Source organism: Mesocricetus auratus, unplaced genomic scaffold, assembly GCF_017639785.1.
Source record: "Mesocricetus auratus isolate SY011 unplaced genomic scaffold, BCM_Maur_2.0 Super-Scaffold_15014, whole genome shotgun sequence".
NCBI lineage: Eukaryota > Metazoa > Chordata > Mammalia > Rodentia > Cricetidae > Mesocricetus > Mesocricetus auratus.
The window spans coordinates 62,940,124-62,960,605 of record NW_024429186.1 but is presented as its reverse complement, the minus strand read 5'-3'; the positions used below and the strand labels follow the sequence as shown (position 1 = coordinate 62,960,605).

At 38.5% G+C, this 20,482-nt stretch overlaps 1 protein-coding gene across 4 annotated transcripts in view; it reads left to right on the top strand.

Annotated features, from left to right (window-relative positions):
* The window catches only part of Akap6 (A-kinase anchoring protein 6), a 441,052-nt gene that overhangs the window by 287,302 nt on the left and 133,268 nt on the right, over positions 1–20,482 (top strand). For all 4 annotated transcript variants that reach the window (XM_040743100.1, XM_040743097.1, XM_040743098.1 and 1 more), the window contains one exon: positions 15,355–15,503. In XM_040743100.1, coding sequence (XP_040599034.1) covers positions 15,355–15,503 — 149 coding nt within the window. The remainder of the gene's footprint in view (positions 1–15,354; positions 15,504–20,482) is intronic.

Below are 20,482 nucleotides of genomic sequence, written 5' to 3'. Positions count from 1 at the left end.
TCTTCTTGAGTGTGAAGTTATGCCTAACATCGTCTTTTGAGAGCATCATTCTTTCAGATCTGATTCTAAAGCTACAAGATGCCAGCTTAGATAAAATAAAATAAAGATAAAAGTACAGTGTATTTAATGCCAGTGGGAAAGGAAGTCTCTCCTCACAACTGCCTTGATTCTGACCCTGGTCCTTTTTGGTTCTGACTCAATATTCCATTCACACTTAGGTCCCTTGAGTCTTCTTTACCAGTTAGAAGGATCCAGGTGAAATATTGTGTGAGGTATTTCATGTCCCCATCCTCAGGACATGGGGAGGTGAACCAGGACCCAGTCCTAAGAGGTATGCCAAGACATTTATCTTTATTCTGAAGCAAATGATGACCATTGAGAGACTTGTGCTTTGTTTCTTGGTTTTTAAATCAAAGCAGTCATATGATTTACTGATCACATGATTATGGAAAGACTCTTATGAAGGCCTTTTTCTCTTGTGGGCCATTGTGAGGGGACATTTAACCATGCAGCTGGTGGGTCAGATGCTGGATGCTGACTAAGCTAGCAGTGGTTTGTGTGACAACTCAAATGCAAGGATACTAGGTGGTCCTGTGGCTGGCGTTCAACACACCAGCAGATCACAAGAAAACTTTCAATGCCACTTCATAATCAGGGTCACTTCAGCTGTCCCAGTCATGAGGGACTCAACTGCATCCAAGATAACTGTTTCCCAAGCACGAAACTCACTTCCTGGGTCATATCTCAAATATTAATATAGTTATATTTATGCCTTGGAGTACTATTTGTATGCTGATTTTTAGCCATGTAAGTTATAGCAGAAACACAAAACGACCCCAACAACCAAAGTGCTGCTGAAGACAGAAAGACTGGAAAGGCACTCAGAAATGAAACACCTTGGACTCTTTTTGTGAGGTCACTTGCTGTGTTGTTATACACTTGTTGGAACTTCAGTTACCTGATTTCTCATCTTAATTGTGGTGGTTTGAATGAGAATGGCCATATATTTGAGAAGAATTTCAGGTGATTTTGGTGAGAATGAGCCTTTCATTCTAATGATATGATTCACATCTTACAGTTAGATCAGCAGCCTCAGCTCTTGATTAGAACCAGCCAGGAATCTACTTGCTAAAAGTACACAGCTTCTTCTAGCATAAATATATCACCAAGGTGTCTCATGAATTTCCACACAACTCACTCATTCATTCAGCACACAATTTTCTAGGCATTGGGGATGCAATTGTGAATAAGAAAGATGTGGAGTCATGTACAAAATTCTCCAAAATGAAAAAAAAAATTAAAAAGGACATGCATGGTCCCTGCCATTGTGAAATTTGTCTTCCAGTGGAATATGAATTAAAAACTCAGAGTCCCAAAATGTATTTTATGCAGACTATCAAGATAAAACAAAAACGAGTCAAATATAGTCACAGATATTAGGGGAAAAAATCAAAGATGGAGGGGTGTGAGGGAGAAAGTGGGAAAAATTGGGAGAGGAAACACAACGTAAACAGATTTAGAAGATATAGCTGTGCTAACCAAGTGAAAAGGAGGAGAGAGAAATTCCAGGCAGAGCGAAGCATGCCACAGTGGAAAGGAAGTAGGTTCATCCAAGGAGACAGACTGAAAGATGTGTCTAGCCACCATGCAGACAAGCAGCTCAGCAGGTTGGAGTGACAGACAAGGCTGAACACTGTAGGTCCCTGGGGACTCTGGAGAGGCGTGGCTACCTCATAGTGGCTGCCAGCATAAGAAGTAAGATGTGAACCACCATTTAAGAGTCATCTTGGTGATTCTAAAAATAGATTTCTACCCATACATTTTCTGGAAATGTTCTCGTGGGCCAGTGTGTTTTATCTTCAACTGAAGAGAATTCAAATGTATGAGGTTGGAGATACCCCATGTTAATATGTTAATCCCTGTACCTTTGTAGTGTGAGTCAGCATATGAAATGGTTTTTCCCCAGGGAAATAGCTAACAAGAATTGGGATAAGGGAGTAAACATGATAGGGGGCATTTCCATGTATAGGTCACTACAAATGGCCTTGTGAATTGCTACAATATTATTATCTAACATTTAGGGCTCAATTCACTCACTAAGCATTCTTTGCTTCCTTTAGAATCTCCCAATTAAACACAAGTATATGCCTTTGCAGTATTATGATTAATAGTCAATATAATGAAAAACAATGGTGTTTTCTAAAATACATTGGTATTTTCTACAAATATAGCTTTAAGTAAAATATTATAAGTTTAAAAGTAGCTTTTCATAAGTTCTTTTTCTTCATCTCCGTATATTCTCATTAATCAGTGGACTGTATCTCAACATAATTTCTACATAAAATGTATTTTCTCCTTTTTAAATACTTTGATATCCTCATCTGTTTTTACGGCATGTTACTGCATGTCTCCAGAGGCACACAGCCTTTTTATTTTCAAGTAAATTCATATTAGTTACAGTATCCAGCTGTTTTAGATATAGGGATCATTTCCTGTTGGTACTGTTTCCAGGACAATTCTCTTTTTCTCCTCACAAAAATGAAAAATGTAATTTAACAAAGATATCCTATAATTGCCTTCATATCTAGCAAGGTATCTAGCAATCTGAATACCTTATTTTATTTAAAACATCTGTCTACATAATGTCTAGCAATTGTCTGAAGCTACATCATCCATGGGAAACACAGATGCTGCTATTTTTATTTAATTTATAGGGAACCAACAAAAATGTCTCTTTAATATTGTGTCTTCTGCTGTTTTATTACATGTAAGGCATTTTCGTAAAAGAATAGCTTACCTTTTGGGTGCTGGCAATTAATTTAGTCTCTTTCAAATTGGGAAAGGCCATTGTCCACAGTTTTAAAGCCTCTGTGGAAATATTCTATAGAACAGTAAGGTTTTGTTATGTATGTGTATATGTGTGCAATATATATGTATATAATTGCAGTGTATAATATATATACACATATGTGTGTACATATCTAGCAACACATCATAATAAAATGGTGACATGCTGTTCTACTTGTGTAGCTAATCTTATACTTGTGTAGCTAATTTTAACTGCTAGTCTTCTAAATGTATGTTTTCACTTACAATAAAAATGTAATGTCTTTCTGCTGATTACAGCAGTCAATTGATATTTTGTTACCACTTAGAAAAATGTATACAGAATAGTGGAGCGTCTATAAAAGCTCTTTGTCCTGGGAGGGTGCTGAGTTTTATATAGAGAAACACATTTGTAAGTTCTATTTATTGCATATGACCCTAGAAGTCTCATTAAGCATTTTACTTTTATTAGATTGTATCAATTTTGATTTAGCTGACTGCAGAAACAACAGACACCTAGGCTTACAATATGTGCATAAGGAGAAAACTAAGCTTTTCCAGGGAAATAATCAAAAGATTCCTTTTTTGGAACACTAAGAGTATGAAAGGGAAATGGTTATGGTCCCCTAGTGACACACTGTTATGATTGACAGGAAAAACCAACATGCCTGCCACCTGAGACATCTTGTTCAGAAACTTTCTGGAGGGTAGTAAATTGGTGTTGGCACAAACACAAAAAAATAAAATGACTTGATTCAGCACTTTTCCATTCTAAATCCCCAAACACTAAAGAAAGAAGTAAATATTCATCAAATGATCAAAATTTATATTGATTTTTATTCTACATTAGCAGCTCAAAGTGGAGAGCCTTGACAGGGTGGATGTCGGCTTGAATGATTCTCTTTGAAATGAGGATGTAGGCTCTGGACTGAGTGCTAGCATGCATTCCTGAACTATAGACCCTGCTTATTAGAGCCCTAGGAGGCTGCATTTTCAGAGGAAAGCATAAAGCCACACTTGTTTGGTTCTGTTTTGATAACTAAATTGTTATTATTAGTATGTAAAGTAATTCTTGTTCCTGTTTCATTCTCCCCCCCAATCCCATCTCCATTTAAAGACAATGATTCTATAGAAACTCAGAGGGAACTCGAGTCGTCCTTGCAGTAGCCACAGGCTTCTTGTAGCTTATTTGTCAGCATAGTCGTTCTGAAGGAGAAGCTGCTAGACCTGCAGCCTGAGAGCGCTCTAATTGTAGCTTCACGATATACATTTTTAACTTTTCGTTTCTGGCGGGGAATAAATGTGAGTTTTCTGTAGGTTAGTGTGGAGGGTAGAAATTAGGCGACTGTTGCAGAATGTAAACACAGACTTGACGCATCTGCCACTACACAGAGATTTGCTAAGGGAACAGTAATGGAGAGACATCGAAAATTCTAATCATCCCCTCCAGTCCACACCTTGTAATCACACTTCCCCCACCGCAGCTCATGACATAAAATGCTGAATTTTTAATGAGGTTAACCACTTGCATTACAAAAAGGAAAGGAAGAAACGTGGATGAAGGTTCTACAACTGCGATTGTGTGTCACAATTGTTTTTGTCTGTTAGGTAGAGGTGTTATTTGTTGCATTAGTAAACATCACATATGTCATTAAACCAGAGAAGGAAGACAATTTTCTTTACATATAGATGCAAAGGAAATGAAAATAGTGTTAATGTTAATTTCCTGACTTTGTTTGACTGTTACCATTTAACAAGTCTCATTAGAAGTATATCTTCAAGATTAAATTTCCTAAGTATCAAAGTGAATGTTTTTAATGATTTGCAAACAAGTCAATAAAAATAGAAATGATCACCTAAAAATCTACAACATTACTGCTATGTCACTTAAATAATGATATAAGCACTATCACTAACCCTCCCTAATGCTAGGCATTCTGGAATGACAATGTAACATATTGTTATGCACTTAATACAAAAGATTACTATGTGCAATAGTATTTACTGAGAAATAGTATTCAAATAGCTGAACATTCTTAATTTTTACTTAATTTTTTTCACCATTTTATTTATTCTATGTTCCTATATGTTATGTGTACAGTAGTTGGATAACAGCTTTCAGGGCTTCATTCTCTCTTTCCATTAAGTGTGTCCCAGGATTGAATTCCAGGCGTCAAGCTTGGGCAAGTGCCCATGAGCCACCCTTCTGGCCCTCTTGTTAAATATATACATAATAATTTTTATACAGTGGTAAAAAAGAACATTATAAAAATGTACTGATTGTTTCCTTGGCAAATTTTGGAACAATTTTATTAGTTTTATCAATGAATGAATGTTGAATGTTTCTTATGAATCATAACTTTTCTGATTGTAGATTATATATTCCCTGAGGACATATACAATGTCAAACATACATTTGTATTTTGTTCAATGTCTTATACATAAAAGACATTGAAGATAACAGTTGTTGAAGAAATACAGTTGTTGAAGAATTTCAATAAACATTGTCCCAAATAAATATTTCTTCCTGAGATACTTCTCTTACTCTGAGAAGAAAATTTGTGGTCCTACCCAGGTGTTCATGTTGTCTGCAAGGGTGTCATTGGTAGGCTCTCATGTATGATGATAATAATAATCATCATCATCTCGCTATTTCTATCAAGAATGTACCTAATCGTGGGAATGTAGATTACTGTCTGGACAGAGCCTATTCTGGACACAAAACATACTTTGAATTCCAAAAGCGAATTATGATAAGAAATTTTGAACCACTAACCATATCGATAAAAACAAAAATGAAAAATAAGAGAACTATATTTGTGAATAGAAAAGGAAGAACTCTGACTCAGAATGAGGATGGGAAACTCGGCCACACAAAGGTTTTGATGGGAAGCCCTGGACAGCAGACAAAGACCAGAGATGAGGAGAGGACTGAGCTTTTCCACTGTCAAGGGCACATGTCCTGAGAGTATGCCCTTTCTCCACCATGCTGGAGTAGGAGAGGGTTGAGGTGGACAAATGCTTGACCAGGACATTCAAGACAAGAGAGGAGAGAGAATCTAGATAATAATATAAACATGGGTCTCCATCATGAAGAGAGACAAAATGGAGCTAGATCTTGGCATTATTTTTTCTTTCTGTCTGTCTGTCTTTTTGCCTTTTTTCCTTCCTTCCTTCCTTCCTTCCTTCCTTCCTTCCTTTCTTCCTTCCTTTCTTCCTTCCTTCCTTCCTTTTTACTTCTTTCTCCATGAGTAAAGCAGCAACATTAGGAGAGGTAATGTGCAAATTTAAATAAATAGAATTGAAAAATGTGTAGACAAAAGGGTGGTTTTCATGGACAATCATGTATGGTTAGTTAAGAGAATTCTAGTATACAAATGGAAGGATTGGCTTCAGATGGAAACAGGGAGAGTACAGAAAGAGGAGGGGCAACAGAGAGCATGGACCGAGCTGAAAGCAGGAGGAGGGATATGGTGGGAACCTACAAAATCTAGTATGCTGTGAGTTCTGAAAGAATAAACTTTATTTTATATGGGGGAGGTTAATAAAGATTTTTTAAATATAGGCTTAAGCACAAGAATTAAGAGAAAGAGGCAATCAGAAGAAAGTAGGACCCACCCAAAAGTTTGCATGTGAGGAGTGGGTTTCTTTAAGACAGTCACAGTTTAGTGTTTTTCTTACAATAGTCATATTTCATCGAAGGGTTTCTAAAGAATATAGATGAGATCATAGAGTGGCTCCCGTGAGGCTGTCTTTTGAGTTTTTGTTGGTGAGCTAAGATACCATAAATAAAGCAACTCTGGGAGGAAAGAGTCTATTTCATCTTATACTTCCAGTTAACAGTCAATCTCTGTGGGAAATCAGGGCAGGAACCCAATCATGAAGAAACTGAAGAAGAAGCCATATAGGTACGCTGCTTACTGGTTTGTTTTTCATAGTTTGTTCAGCCTGCCTTCTTTTGGCATTCAGGGCCACCAGCCCAGGGGTGGCACCATCCACAGTGATCTGGGCCCTCCCACATCAATCACCAACCAAGAAAATGTACCACAGGCTTTGCCACAGGCCAATCAGATGGGGTCATTTTCTCAACTGAGGTTCCTTCTTTGCAAATATCTCTAGCCTGTGTCAAGTTAGTTTAAATCCAGCCAGCACCAAGCACCTGATAGTATTATAGTTGATAAGGTGAAACTCTAGATCACAGGCATACATGAAGCTATCTTTATTGTTCACAAAGCTAACTGTCTCAATCTTTAAGTTTGATTCATCATTACTTTAATATAAAATAACTATATATGGAAAGAATGTCATTTCTGATCGCAGATGCTAATTGTGGCAGAATTCTTGCCTCTCATTTTCCCTGGAGCTTTAAACAGACTTTGGGGGGAGCCCCTTCTGCTTCTCGTGTCCATGAACTTCTTTGCCTTTCATAGCATGCCTCAGTTTCCCCCTGAGACTTTGATCCCTTAATCTTGAGGGTTGCAGAAGGCTGAAAATCATCTGTAACTTCTTCCATGCTGTATAAGAGCATGGACACTGCTTAACAATGGATCAAAAACCTCAGCCTCTCTGTTCTTGGGGAATATGAGAGACTCTGACCTTGGTGATGGGAGGGTCAACTTTTAGAAGGAACCTGGAAGAGATGATGTCATAACTCAAGACATCAAGCCGTGTGCAAGGAATGAAGCATGTAATAGATTGTTCTGACCAAGATTAGACCCCAAATTATAGATCCTTTCTAACATGAGGTGCCTAATAAACATGATAATAAACCGTTAAAACTTAAGGCAGAATCTCAAAGAAATTTAATTTGGGTATGTAAATTTTAGATGGTCAGGATATATTGTTCCAGTATATATACAGTATCCTGTTAATAATGGTACACGTTCCTTTAGTGTGAATATTCAAGGCTGTCAGGTCTTATAGTACAGCAGGTATTTTTTTTTTATTAAATTGCTTTTTGTGTTTTGGAATAAGATCCCATGTACTATAAAAAAGGATAGTTTATTTATAGTTACATACTAATACGATGGCAAAACATAAAAATAATTAGAAGAAGGGAATAAATTTAAAGAAAAAGAGTATGAAGTTATGATCACTGAGCATGTGTTATTCCAATGGTGTCTGAAGGAAAACAGTGAAGCAAGTCTGAACGCAAGTAAGGTGATAGCCCCTAACAAGCCAAAAGTATCTTTGTATTGTTGTTGGAGTGACTGTGATTTCTCCTACCTCCCATGACAGTGGCCCGTACTTAGAGTTTAATGGAGAGGCCTCTAACACAGGAATCATGGATTTCCTTTATAAAATTCTATTCTAATCACCTCTTTTGTATTATTACCAGTTGCCATCATCACCATTGTCATCATTATCGTCAACATCATCATCATCATCACTTGGCTATACTTTCCTGCCGGGTGTTGGAGGCCATGCATGTAGCCAAAATTTAACCATTTCTTCTTTTGGCCATTACTTAAATTCAGGCAAGGCTCTTTAAAGAGAATCCCTGCAGTTCCTTTAGTTTTCCGTCACTACTTGTGGCATCTTCCTTTCAAACCTTGAGAACAATTTTCTCTGTGCTTGCACATTTCTTTATAGACTGAAGGATGAATTGTAGTTTCAAATTTAGCTATTGAATATAACACTTGAAACCTGAGAAGGACTTTTAATAATCACCAACTCCTTTAATTTTTAGTTCTCTGATGAGAAACTGAGTAGGAGCCATAAGTAATTACTTTGATAGCACATAGTCTTTTGTGTTAAGCAAGCTTCTGTATACCTATACTATCTTTAAGTTTTAACTTCCATGAGTAAGTTGAGACATTTTTAACTTTTTGGTTTTTGTCCTAATCTCTTTTTATTTTTGGATAATCATTATCCTTAGGGAAAAAATCTCCATATTATTTTCCCTGTTCTTTAGATGAGAAAACTTTTTTAACCAAATATATATTCTAAAACTATTTTTTTCTTTTTCATGGTTCTTAACTGGTTTAATGCCCTCAAAATGGAAACCACTTTATCTTTAATTAGACAATATATTTCAGCAAAACATGTCACATACATTAACAGTTTGGGGGCATTTTTTAAATCAATAAACTTAAATTAACCAAATTTGTATAAAATCGAATCCTATTTTATTAGGCACCTAGAAACTATTTTTTGAGGGGGTTGTTTGTTGTTGTTGTTTTGAGACAGGGTCTTATTATGTAGCCCTGGCTGTCCTGGAACTCACTCTGTAGACCAAGCTTTCCTTGATCCCAGAGATCTGCATGCCTCTCCCTCCCAAGTGCTGAGATTAAAGGTGTACACACATGTTATGGTTTACTAGAGGAACTAGTTACTAGAATCTCGTAGGTCCCCATGGATTGGAATGCTGTGCCTCCAACCTAGTGAAAGCTGTTGATTTCCTTCTCACTGGGTTATTTGTCAGGGTTCTCTAGAATAACAGAATTTATAGTATCTATCCCCCCCTCCTCATTGAGGGCTGTGGTTCAGCTAATTCCAAAATGACTGGCTGTGAATGAAAAGCCAAAGAACCCAGTACTTGTTCAACTAGTCCTGAGTGTGTGCTGGAATCCCAAAGAAGTAGACTCTAACGCCAGTGAAGGAATGGACTTGCTAGCAAGATAAGGGCAAGCAGGCAAAGAGCAAAAAGCCTCTTTATTCCATTTCATTATATAGGCTGCCAACAAAAGATGTGGCCCAGATTAGAGGTGTGACTTCCCACTTCAAAACCCAGATTAAAGGCCTATATCTTTCTACCTCAAGATCAGGATTAGAAGTGGATCTTCCTACTTCAAATTAAGCAAGCAAAAAAAAAACAAAAACAAAACAAAACAAAACAAAAAAAAACACTTGAAGGTGCGCCCTCTGTTTGGGGGTCTTAGTTCCAGATTAGTGAAGTTGACAACCAAGAATAGCACTACACTGATCTCCTCTCGAGGTGTACCAAGTGGCAGGAGTGATACAAGCATATTTAGGTCATCCGTAAGGTGACAGTCTCATCCTGTTGGACAGAGAGATAGTAGAAGATCATGGCCATTATGTAACAATAACGGCTTTGTTGACTCTTTGCTATGCTCAAAACAGTGTTTGGATTCCCTAACCTGGGTTCTCTGCTTTATGCAATGTTACATACCCTTAGTTTAACCTCTCCACTCAAATGCCCTAAAGCTCCGATCACCACTCTTTGCATGTGCCATGTCCTTTCAAGACTTTGGGCCCTTAAACAAATCAATTGTCCTGCCTCTAGAGACAGCGTCACCTAACTTGGTCATACTTACCACCTCAGTTCTGATTCAGACACCTTTTGTCAAGCCTTGCTGACTACTCCCTACCTTCAAGTGGTTGTTTTATTTCCAATAACAATGCCACTTGTCCCGTTTGTAGTGGTTGTCATGCCTCATTTACACTTAGAAGAAAAGAATGTGGTTTATCTTCCTTAGACCCATAGCATCTGGTAGTTCCTGAGATATAATAAAGTCTCAGAAGATGTATGAGTGATAAATGAATGGATGGACAATATGTTTATTAAGCAATTTCTTGTTTAATGTTTGCCTTGGTCCAGACTGGCAAGGTACTCTGAATGCAAAATGTCTAAGGTCACAGGCATGGCTACTCCTAATATTTGGAATCCAAAACCAAACAGAAACCATGTTAAACACCAAACATAAGACTTTTATATTTGCATGTGCTGCGTAGGACAATAACCTGGTCCTGGAATAAACAAAACATAGGGGATCTGTTTCAGCAACATCACTGAGAAAGGACTCTTTGAGAAGCACATTATCAAAACAATGTTCCAGAAAAAGGGAATAATATAGGGGAAAAGTCCATGGACAAGAAATAATTGCTTAAAAATTTAGAATGCCTAAAGAATTAGAGAAGGCAAAGATAAAGAAGGCAAAGCATGGCAATTAAGAGGGAGACTATCAGAGGTCTAGCCTAGGCGAGAGATTGCTTAGCCCATGGGAGAAGCTTGTTTTTCGGGTCTGAGTGTAGATAAGCCAGCTCATGTTTATAATGACTACTCTTACCAATGTAAGTGAAAATAACGAGAGCAATAAGAGTGACTGAGTGACTCAGGCCCAAAGTCCTGAAAGGAGATACACGCTAGACACCAACTGTAATGCAAGTGAGAAGCAATGGAAGCTTGAATGAGGCCATAGCAACACCAGCTGGGAGGAACTAGAGGCACACTGTGTAGGAGGGGCTTATGGGAAAGGAAGAAAAGAAGTCAGGATGCTCTTCAGCTTCTGGCCATTTGTTTAACAAGGAGGGACAAGTATGGGAAGAATTGGAGGATCTGGGGAGTGTGAGAATGCAGTCACTTCTTAAACATCAGGACCTAATCTAAGTCAGGTGGTTGGTGTAAGGTGTAAAGCTCAGAGGAGAGTGGTTGAAGGCATCACTATGTAGATGACACTTAAGGCGATGATAAAGGGTACAAAGAAAACAGCCCCACCCGGGCTCTGACACACAGGTGAGCTTAGCCGTGATGCAAGATCAGCCGGTGAACAACACGGAAACTGCATTTGGAATGATGGAGAAGAAAAGAGGTGGGACAACTGGAGATCTATTGCACCAGGCCGGCTAACCGGTGCTAACGCGTGGACTGGAGGGAGCAGGGTTCCTCTTCCTCTCCTCATCATGGTGGCTATCCCCGGGCATTCTCTTTCATTCTAATGTCAACTGATGCATCTCAATGAGTGTTTCAACTCCAGTATTCCTACAGGATTGCAGACCTTGCCCTGCTCAGTTCACTTTTAACCGTCTGCTCGGTATCACTGCAACCTAGAAATGAACAGACACACCCACCACTAAAGTCTCATTCTTCTACTTAATAGAAAATTTCAAATTCTGCTTTTTTACTTATCTTTAATATTGCCTTTTAATATTCATCAGGCTAAGTTTCCCTATGTAAGATATAGTGGCATTTGAAGTATCCACAGTTATCATAAATGACTACTGAAACTCTTTCATTCAGAGAAATTGTGGCACTGCACTGTTTTTAAGAATGATATTTTCTTCCAATCTCTCTCCTTCTAGTTTGTGTTTGGACTAAAATATAGCACCAGATAAAATTTAAGAGAGTCTACAAAGAGATTTTTAATGACAAAGCCCCTCAATCTCAGCAAGGGCAATTGTTTAGTTCTTTCATAAGGAAATTTAGGAATGAATTACTACAAACAGAAGTAGAAATGGAGATTGACAGGAGGGCCCTGAGCTGTCTATTTACCTGCTCATTAATGACGAGAACTTTCTATGCAAGATGGAACTTATGTGGCTAGTTATATTTTGAGTTGTTCTCTGGGCTCTTTTTTAAACACACCCCTGTTAGAGATGTTTCATTTGTACACATCCCCACATGGCGATGAATGCTGACTATTTTTCTGAGTGGTTACAAGTCCCTAGTCTGCCTTCTTTAGGAGTCTTTTGTGAACAGAGGCACACATTTGTGAGATCACTGCCCAAAGTGAACCATGGTTTAGCACATTACTTAGTTATAGTTAAAATGGACAGAAGCCTCTACAAGAATGACCCCATTGACCCAGATGCGCTATTATAATGGAGTTTTCCACAGAGTACCTAACCCAGAGCAAGTTTCTCATTGTGCCGCTAGATTTCTGGTGGAGGAGAGGTTGTAGCATTTGGGAGAACTGTTCTTAAATTCTATGATTGTTTAATATGTCTGTTATCTTATTTGTCACATAAGAATTTGACATGGACATATATATATACACATACATATATATATATATATATATATATATATATATTAACTTTTTACACATATTACTCTCAGTACCCTTTCCCTCCCCTCCTCTCCTGGCCCGTAATTCCTCCCAACCCCCATCCCAATCCATCTCCCTTCTGCTCCCCAGGGAGGGTAAGGCCTTCCATGTGGGATTTTCAGAGTCTGTCACATAATCCCAGGCAGGGCCTAGGTCCTCCCCAATGTGTCCAGGCTGAGAGAGCATCCCTCCATGTAGAATGGGCTCTCAGAGTCCATTTATATGCCAGGAATAAAGAAGGTGTGTGTGTGTGGGGGGGTGCATAATCCTGTGTGTACAAAGGCCAGAAGAGGGTATTAGATTTCTCAAACTGGAGTTACAGGCTTGTGGGATTCTGGGCTTGTTCTATGGGCCTTGGATCCAAACTCTCACCCTGACAGTTGTGAAGCAAATACTCTTAATTTTTTCTAATTATTGATTAGTTTTATTCTTTAAAATCTACTCTTAGACCTGTGAGTGTTCTCACTACGTTGTACGACTCTTAGCAGTCTTCCGATACACCACTGACATTCTGCACACTTCTTCTTCCACATCTTTAATAAAATTGCAGAGTGATACTACATTTGACATTCCTTGTGTGACTTCCCACCAGCCGTGCCTCTTCTTGCAATTACACATACTACATGTAGTTTCTTTTACTTTTTTTTAAATTTGTGGTGCTTGGAATCAAATCCAAGGTTTTATCCATGCTGTGTAAGGGCTCTAACACTGGGCGACAGTCCCTAATACATTTTTTCCTTTAATTTTGAGGTTATATAATAATTACAACATTTCTCCATTCCCTTCCCTTCTCCATACTCCCATAAATTACACCCATAAAGTCTCAGCAGCAGGACTGCTTAACTATGAGCTGAATAAGGACAACAATAGGCATGCCAAAGAGGGTGGGGAAAACCCAGGAGACCTCAACCCTACACAAAGAACTATAGGCAACTAAAGTATGCTGAGAGCAGGAGAGATAGTCTTCCCCAGGGAAGGGCATACCAACTGGTCATCCAATACCATTGGTCATCCCTGAAAACATACATGCAAGTAACACTGTAACAGACTGAGCAGGTTATATTTAAGAATATGTATGTATATACATATACATACAGGATGTATATGTATATATAATTCTTAATCTAATTGAGTCTCTTCTTATTCAAGTCAGTTGGTTTAAGCAAGAAAAGTCTAGATGGGTGAACAAATACTGGTTTTGAACTTGCTGAAACTATAATACATAACTCTAGTAATCTAAATATTGTCTCTAACTTCTCTGTGGAAATTTAGAGCATTCATAACTGTGTATGAAAAGCAAAATATAGGATTTCTAATAGTTCAGGCCCTTTGAGAGATTGCCACTTTGTGACACTCCTCTTTTCTCCATAGCTGAGTTGAACAAAGAGGGACCAGAAGAGAGGCCTTCATTGGCTCTGAAAGCTGAGTAGAAGGTCATGGCTTGCATTTTAAAGAGTTCTGGTGACTACCTAACTAACAGCTGATCATAACTATTGTTCCTAAGGAAAGACACAATGAGATCACGAAATAGCAGTTCTAAGATTGGTCAGAAATGTTAATGGAGCTGTTTGATTTTGTGAAGCATACTAAAAGGGAAGTAAGGGTCCCTTGGTCCACCATACAAGGAAATGCAACATTGCTTCCTCGCCTCCATCACAGAGAAGCACAACCTTGAGGGGACTTCATTCTCAGTCTCAGCTGGTGCTCCAGAGAACCCAAAGCCACAGGGATTGTGAAGAGGCAATAAATAAAACATCTAATGCATTTCCATGCAAAGGTAGTTCAGTATTCTGTGGACCCTGATTGACAAAAATAAAATTAAATTAAAAAAAGAAAGAAAAACCCAGCATGGTGAAATTACTACTTTTCCTTTGCAGCAAATCTCAAGTGTTTATGAGTCAACAATTCAAGCCTATGTGTAAAAGAGTCACTATACTGGTGGTTCTCGACCTGTGTGTTGTGACCCCCTAGAGGGTTGAATGATCTTTCCACAGGGGTCACCTATGATCATAAGAAAACAGATCTTTAAATTACAATTTACAACTGCAGCAAAATTACAATTATGAAGTAGCATGAAAATAATTTTATGGTGGGGGTCATGATAACATGAAGAACTGTATGAGGTAGCAGCATTAGGAAGGCTGAGAACCACTGTACTATATACATGATTTAAAATTATTTAGATAATAGTACAAAGAGTAAAAAATGCAATAAATGAAGTGTATATCCATTATTAAACATGTACTAGAATTAATAGAAGGCATTTTACTTCTCCCCAGTGAAGAAAATAAAAAAGCATTGAAAAGAGAAATTATATATATATATATGTATGTGTGTGTATTTATATATGTATATATATGAAATATCCCAGTGTATAACTTGAAAGGAGACTTCTTTTAAAATGCTACAAGTGTGACAACATGAGGAAGAGTATTATTAAGGAATTTCACAGAATTTTTATGTAAAGTCTCATCACTCCATGTTATGATCTCAAGAGTACTTTGTAATATTTACTGAGTCTTCTGAGAGTTCATTTATTCAGGTCATATTTTAAGAAAGAACTTACAAGATTCAGATCTATAATGTAATTCTGTAACATGCCCAGCTGATCCCATTAAATCCAAGCCTACGCAGGTAGTACGGTGATGTGAACAATTTCATTCCTTTGGGTTGTTGCACCTCACTTGAAATGCCTTCCTTCCAGGTTAAGAGAGTGGCTCTTGTTTTCTTCTCTCTCCAGGCTGAGGTCCAGCTATGCTACCTCGAAGCACAAAGAGATGCTGTTGAGCAGATGTCCCTCAAGCTGTACAGCGAGCAGTATACCAGTGGCAGCAAGAGAAAAGAAGAGTTTGCTGATATGTCCAAAGCGCATTCAGTGGGAAGCAATGGGTAAGGGATTCTTCTTCTTCTTGTTTTATTCTCATTCATCCACTTTTTCAGGGATGTCCTGCGTTGGGTGTTAGGCAGGCAGACAAGGAAGGGCTCAACAGTTGAGGACTGTGACTCTTACCAGACTCTGGCATTGAAGCCAAAACTTCTGGACTTTGTTACTAGCTTGTAAAAAACAGCCTTGTGTTTCTTAGGAGTGTTTTTGAGACTGAATTTTATGGATAATATTGGTCTTTCTTCCTCATAGATTGTTTTCAAAACTTATATCCGCCCTTTGACATCACTGTCTATGATAAGGTTTGTTTATGGAATTTCTAAACACCAATATTTCATTGGAAACTTGGAAGAACATAGTATAGAGATCTAGTCATTGTTCAGAGACCATGGATTACTCACTTACATTCACATGAAGCCAGCTGGAATTATAGATTATTTCTTGACTTCTTATTTTTTTGATAATTTAAGACAAGGTCTCACGTAATCCAGGCTGGCCCTGAGCTCCCCTTGTCGTCATGGTTGACCTTGAGCTCCTAATTCTCCTGCCTCTACACCCTGAGTGCTCACATGACAAATGTGTGCTACCATGTCTGAATAAACTAACACCTGAGCTGTTTGCAGTATGTGAGAAGGCAGCAATAGAATCACTGGCCCATGAGCTATTTCATTTAGTCTGAGATGTCTGACTCCACATAGACAGGACTCACTGTCCATAATCTTCAATAATTGTTATGTATTTAGATATTTCTCAATGTCCATAAAGCTATGAAAATATTGCCCAGTGTGTTTATATATTTGTTTTCTAACTCAATTCTAATATTTTATAGATGATCATTAAAGAGTAAAAGAGATGAAGTTAAATTATTTCATCGTTTTAAAAGCTTGGTAATAATCATAATAAAATATAAGTAGTCACCCTTTTCATTTTTGTGCTTAGGCAAGGTAACAAGAGATAGACACTGTTCTCCAAAGTTATATTGCATAATTATAGTATCACATAAGCCTGTGGAAATAACTCTATCCAGAATATTCTCTAAAAGGCAGCACAAAAGAACCCTTTTCTTGCACTTGGGTGTATCTATATTTTGGGGGGGCTTTTTGGGAACAGGGTCTCACTGTGACCTCTGACTGTCTTGTAACTCCCTATGTGGATCAGACTGATCTCAAACTTAGAAATCTGCCTGCCTATCTGCTTCCCCAGTACTGGAATTAAAGGTGTGTACCACCACACCTGGCTTGCATTTATCTTTTGAAGTACTTAGATTTACAATGGATTTACAACCCTCATACAATGTTGTGGATTAAATTAGTTCATAGATTAGAAATTCAGCCGGGCGGTGGTGGCACACGCCTTTAATCCCAGCACTCGGGAGGCAGAGGCAGGCGGATCTCTGTGAGTTCAAGGCCGGGCTGGACCGATAACCTCCGAAACAATACAGAGAAACCCTGTCTCGTAAAAACCAAAAAAAAAAAAAAGAAATTCAGTCCTGTTATAATAACTCCGGGTGTAAGAATACAAGAAAATACCAGAGTCATAATTTTGTTTAGAAATAAGAACAAACATGCTGGGCATTGGTGGCACATGCCTTTAATCCTAGCACTTAGGAGGCAGAGTCAGGCAGATCTCTGTGAGTTGGAGGCCAGCCTGGTCTACAGAGCTACACAGAGAAACCTTGTCTCAGAAACAAAAAATGAGAACAAATAATTTGTATTTGTCATTCTATCAGGTTGTTTTCTAATCAGGAGACCTGGTATATATTCAATTGACTTGTTTTTCTTGATTCAGTAGACATTTTTCTATTAACCAGAGCAGGGAATGGGCAGCAGCAAGTGAGAAGGAAAAGGTTAAGTCTTAGAGCATGAACAATAAGCTGTTTGGGGGCCTTAATGTGCTTTAATTTCTCCAAATGACTAAGTACTCTCTGGAGTGCATACAGGCACAGACTTCCAGTCACATTTTCATGTTTTCTAAAAGCCTTGGGATCGAGCAGCACCACGTGTTTGTGACCTCGGATTCCAAGGGCCCAACCTGAACACTCACTCATCATAAATCTGCCCTGGGAATTGCTTAGTTAGCAACGAGCATTGTTCTATGATGTGGGAGTGGGTGAACTTTCCTGCTGTCCTTTGTTTGGGCTCCTTAGGGTGCTGAGGGCTGTGCATTGTGCAGGAATTTAAGAGTGCACTGAAGGAAAGCCAGCCCTTTAATAGTATGAACAGAGACTTACACTGAGTTCTAGCCCCTGTTGACACACAGAAAAACACTGTCTGAGAAATTCCTGTGGGTGAGGTTATCTGAGGTGTCTTGCCCCCAGGACTCTGCTCCCACAGTCAAATGTGTAATTCTGAAGCCTTAAAAACACAGTCTTGTAAAATTATTTATTCCTGTGATAGATAAGCATCATTAACCATTCCTTTTGTTACATAGGATGAGTAGTTTCCAAAAAGCGAATGTGGGAATAGCGTGGGCTTTCCAGGGTCTGTATTTCAAATGCAGATATCCAATAGACTAAAGAGAAAATGAAGTCGGCAGTCCAGTTCATATACTATTAACTGTCTCACACTCATTCTCACACTCATGCTCAGATTGCGTGTGTGCTAATGTAGTTGCATAGGAATTCTCTAGCGAAGACACAACTACTATAATGAATGGTGCTCTGAAATTTGTGCAAGTTTTATGTAACAAAAATATTCCTTTTGAAATGAATTTATAACCTCTCTGTCTTGGTGAGATGTTTATTAGGGTAGTATATCAAGTTTATACTCAGTTATCAGTCTTGTGGTTTGCAGTCCTGGGTGGATGTGGTAGGAGGGTTTTATGGAACACAAAGGAACTTGCTCTGGCGATAAAGCATTTTCATCTATGGGAGATATCTGGCTTATGTACACCATCGGTGGAACCATGGCTCCTAGGTGGCCTGAGATATATGAGTCTTTGTGAGTCTTCAGGAGAATAAACACCTACTTTTTCTTTAAGTGAGAGCAGTGTTGATTGTTTTGTTTCTTTCATCAAGTAAGTCTTCACAATGTCCTACTATGTGTATGGTCTGATGCTCTAAGTGCAGCTTAGCAGGTCCACTTGTATTCTGTATGCTTCATAAACAGTAACCATTTCATTTTTTAGACATTTCTTCTAGAAAGATGTTATCTGATTTCTGATTTCACTTTTCAATTAAAATTCAAATGTATGGTTCAATGTGTTAAGGAGCTCTGTACTTGCTGAGATAACTTAGTTTAGATTATTAGTCATGTCTTTTGTACAACATATAAATTAGGGAATTAAAATACCCAACAGCTTAATGAAACAAAAAACAACAACTCAGAACCCTAGGTCAAGAATATAATAGTTTCCAGGTGTGGCTACATACGTGTCATCTCAGCATTCAGGAGAATGAGCCAGGCCGATTGTTTGAGTGTATTCTGTGAACAGTGTGATCCTGTCTCAAAACTCCCACCACAAACAGCAAAAACAAAACAAAAAGGCAGATAATTGAAACAGCCATACTACCTCTTCTCTGAGGATTTGAACTGTACCCTTGACAGAATTTTATCATAAATCCTGCATTGTGAAAATGCCATACTGTATAAAACTAATATAGAAAAATTCAGTAGTCCTAAGGAGATTTTATTCCACAAGGATGTTTTTGGCAAGAAACTTCAAAGTGGTGTATGACAGGGCATGCCTGTGAGCTCAGTCACTTGAGGTCACTGTGACAAGAAGCTCACTGAAACCAAAGACTTCAAGAGTAGTGAGACCCTGTATCCAAAAAGCAGAACAAAACCCTCAGAAAGCCCAAATTCAATCATTAATTAGACCTACAATTTTAGATGTTTTCTACAGACACACTCTGCATAAAGTGGAGATTGGAGGGAGAAAGTGGGATGATATTTACACTTCAAATGCATAGTTTAGTTTTAGGAACAGGCAGGTCTATAACTGAAATGGTATGAAGTCTTCTAAGTGTTGGGTTAGAAACATGTGAGGTTTAGAGATGGGTTCCTGGACAGCTGAACTCAAGTCTAACTGTGTCCAGAACTAGAACAGGCCAGAGAAGACAAAAGAGAGGACCCTGGAGGTGACAGAATTTCTTATTTTTATCTAAAAAGTGCCTACCGAACACCTACCAAGTCAGACCATAACTCTCTAGTTTGACATTAAGTCAGTATTTAGTTGTGCAGTAAAAGAGGGGTGATGGGGAAGTCCAGAAATACTTAGATGGGGTAAATACTTAAGTCAGAGCTAGCCAGTAAGACACAAGCAAACGGCCAACAGCTTCATAATTAATATAGCCTCCTGTGTGTTTATTTGGGGACTGCAACTGTGGCTGAACCCAAGCGGCTGGTGGGGGAAAAACCAAAGGGGCTGGCGGAGGAGAACTGCACGTTACAGAGGGGAAACTGTGCAGTTGGTTTTTCTTTTTTCTTTTTCTTTTACTCTTAGAGGACTGCCACCCAGCTCCCATATGATTACATAGAGACTTATTCTTACTTATAAATGCCCGGCCTTAGCTTATTTCTAGCCAGATTTTCTTAAATTATCCATCTACCTTTTGTCTCTGGGCCCTTACATTTCTCTACTCTATACGCCTTTCTTTCCTTTTTATTTCGTGGCTGGTTGTATGACTGGGTGGCTGGCCCCTGGTGTCCTCCTCTCCTCCTTTTTCTCTTGTTTCTCCCTCTTCTCTTCTTCTATTTATTCTCTCTACCTGGGACCCCTGTCTATCCCTCTTGTGCCTCGGCTCTTTGTTAGACCAATCAGGTGTTTTAGGCAGGCAAAATAACACAGATTTACAGAGTTTAACAAATGCAGCATAAAAGAACAAATCACATCTTTGCATCATTACACAAACATTCCCCTGAATCAGCTAAGGTAACTCATCTTCAACTAGTATTCCACAACAAATCGGAGTCCCCAGAGCTGATGAGGTGGATGTGTGAGGCACAGCAGTGTTCCTGGATTCAGTATGTTTTTTCCTTGAATC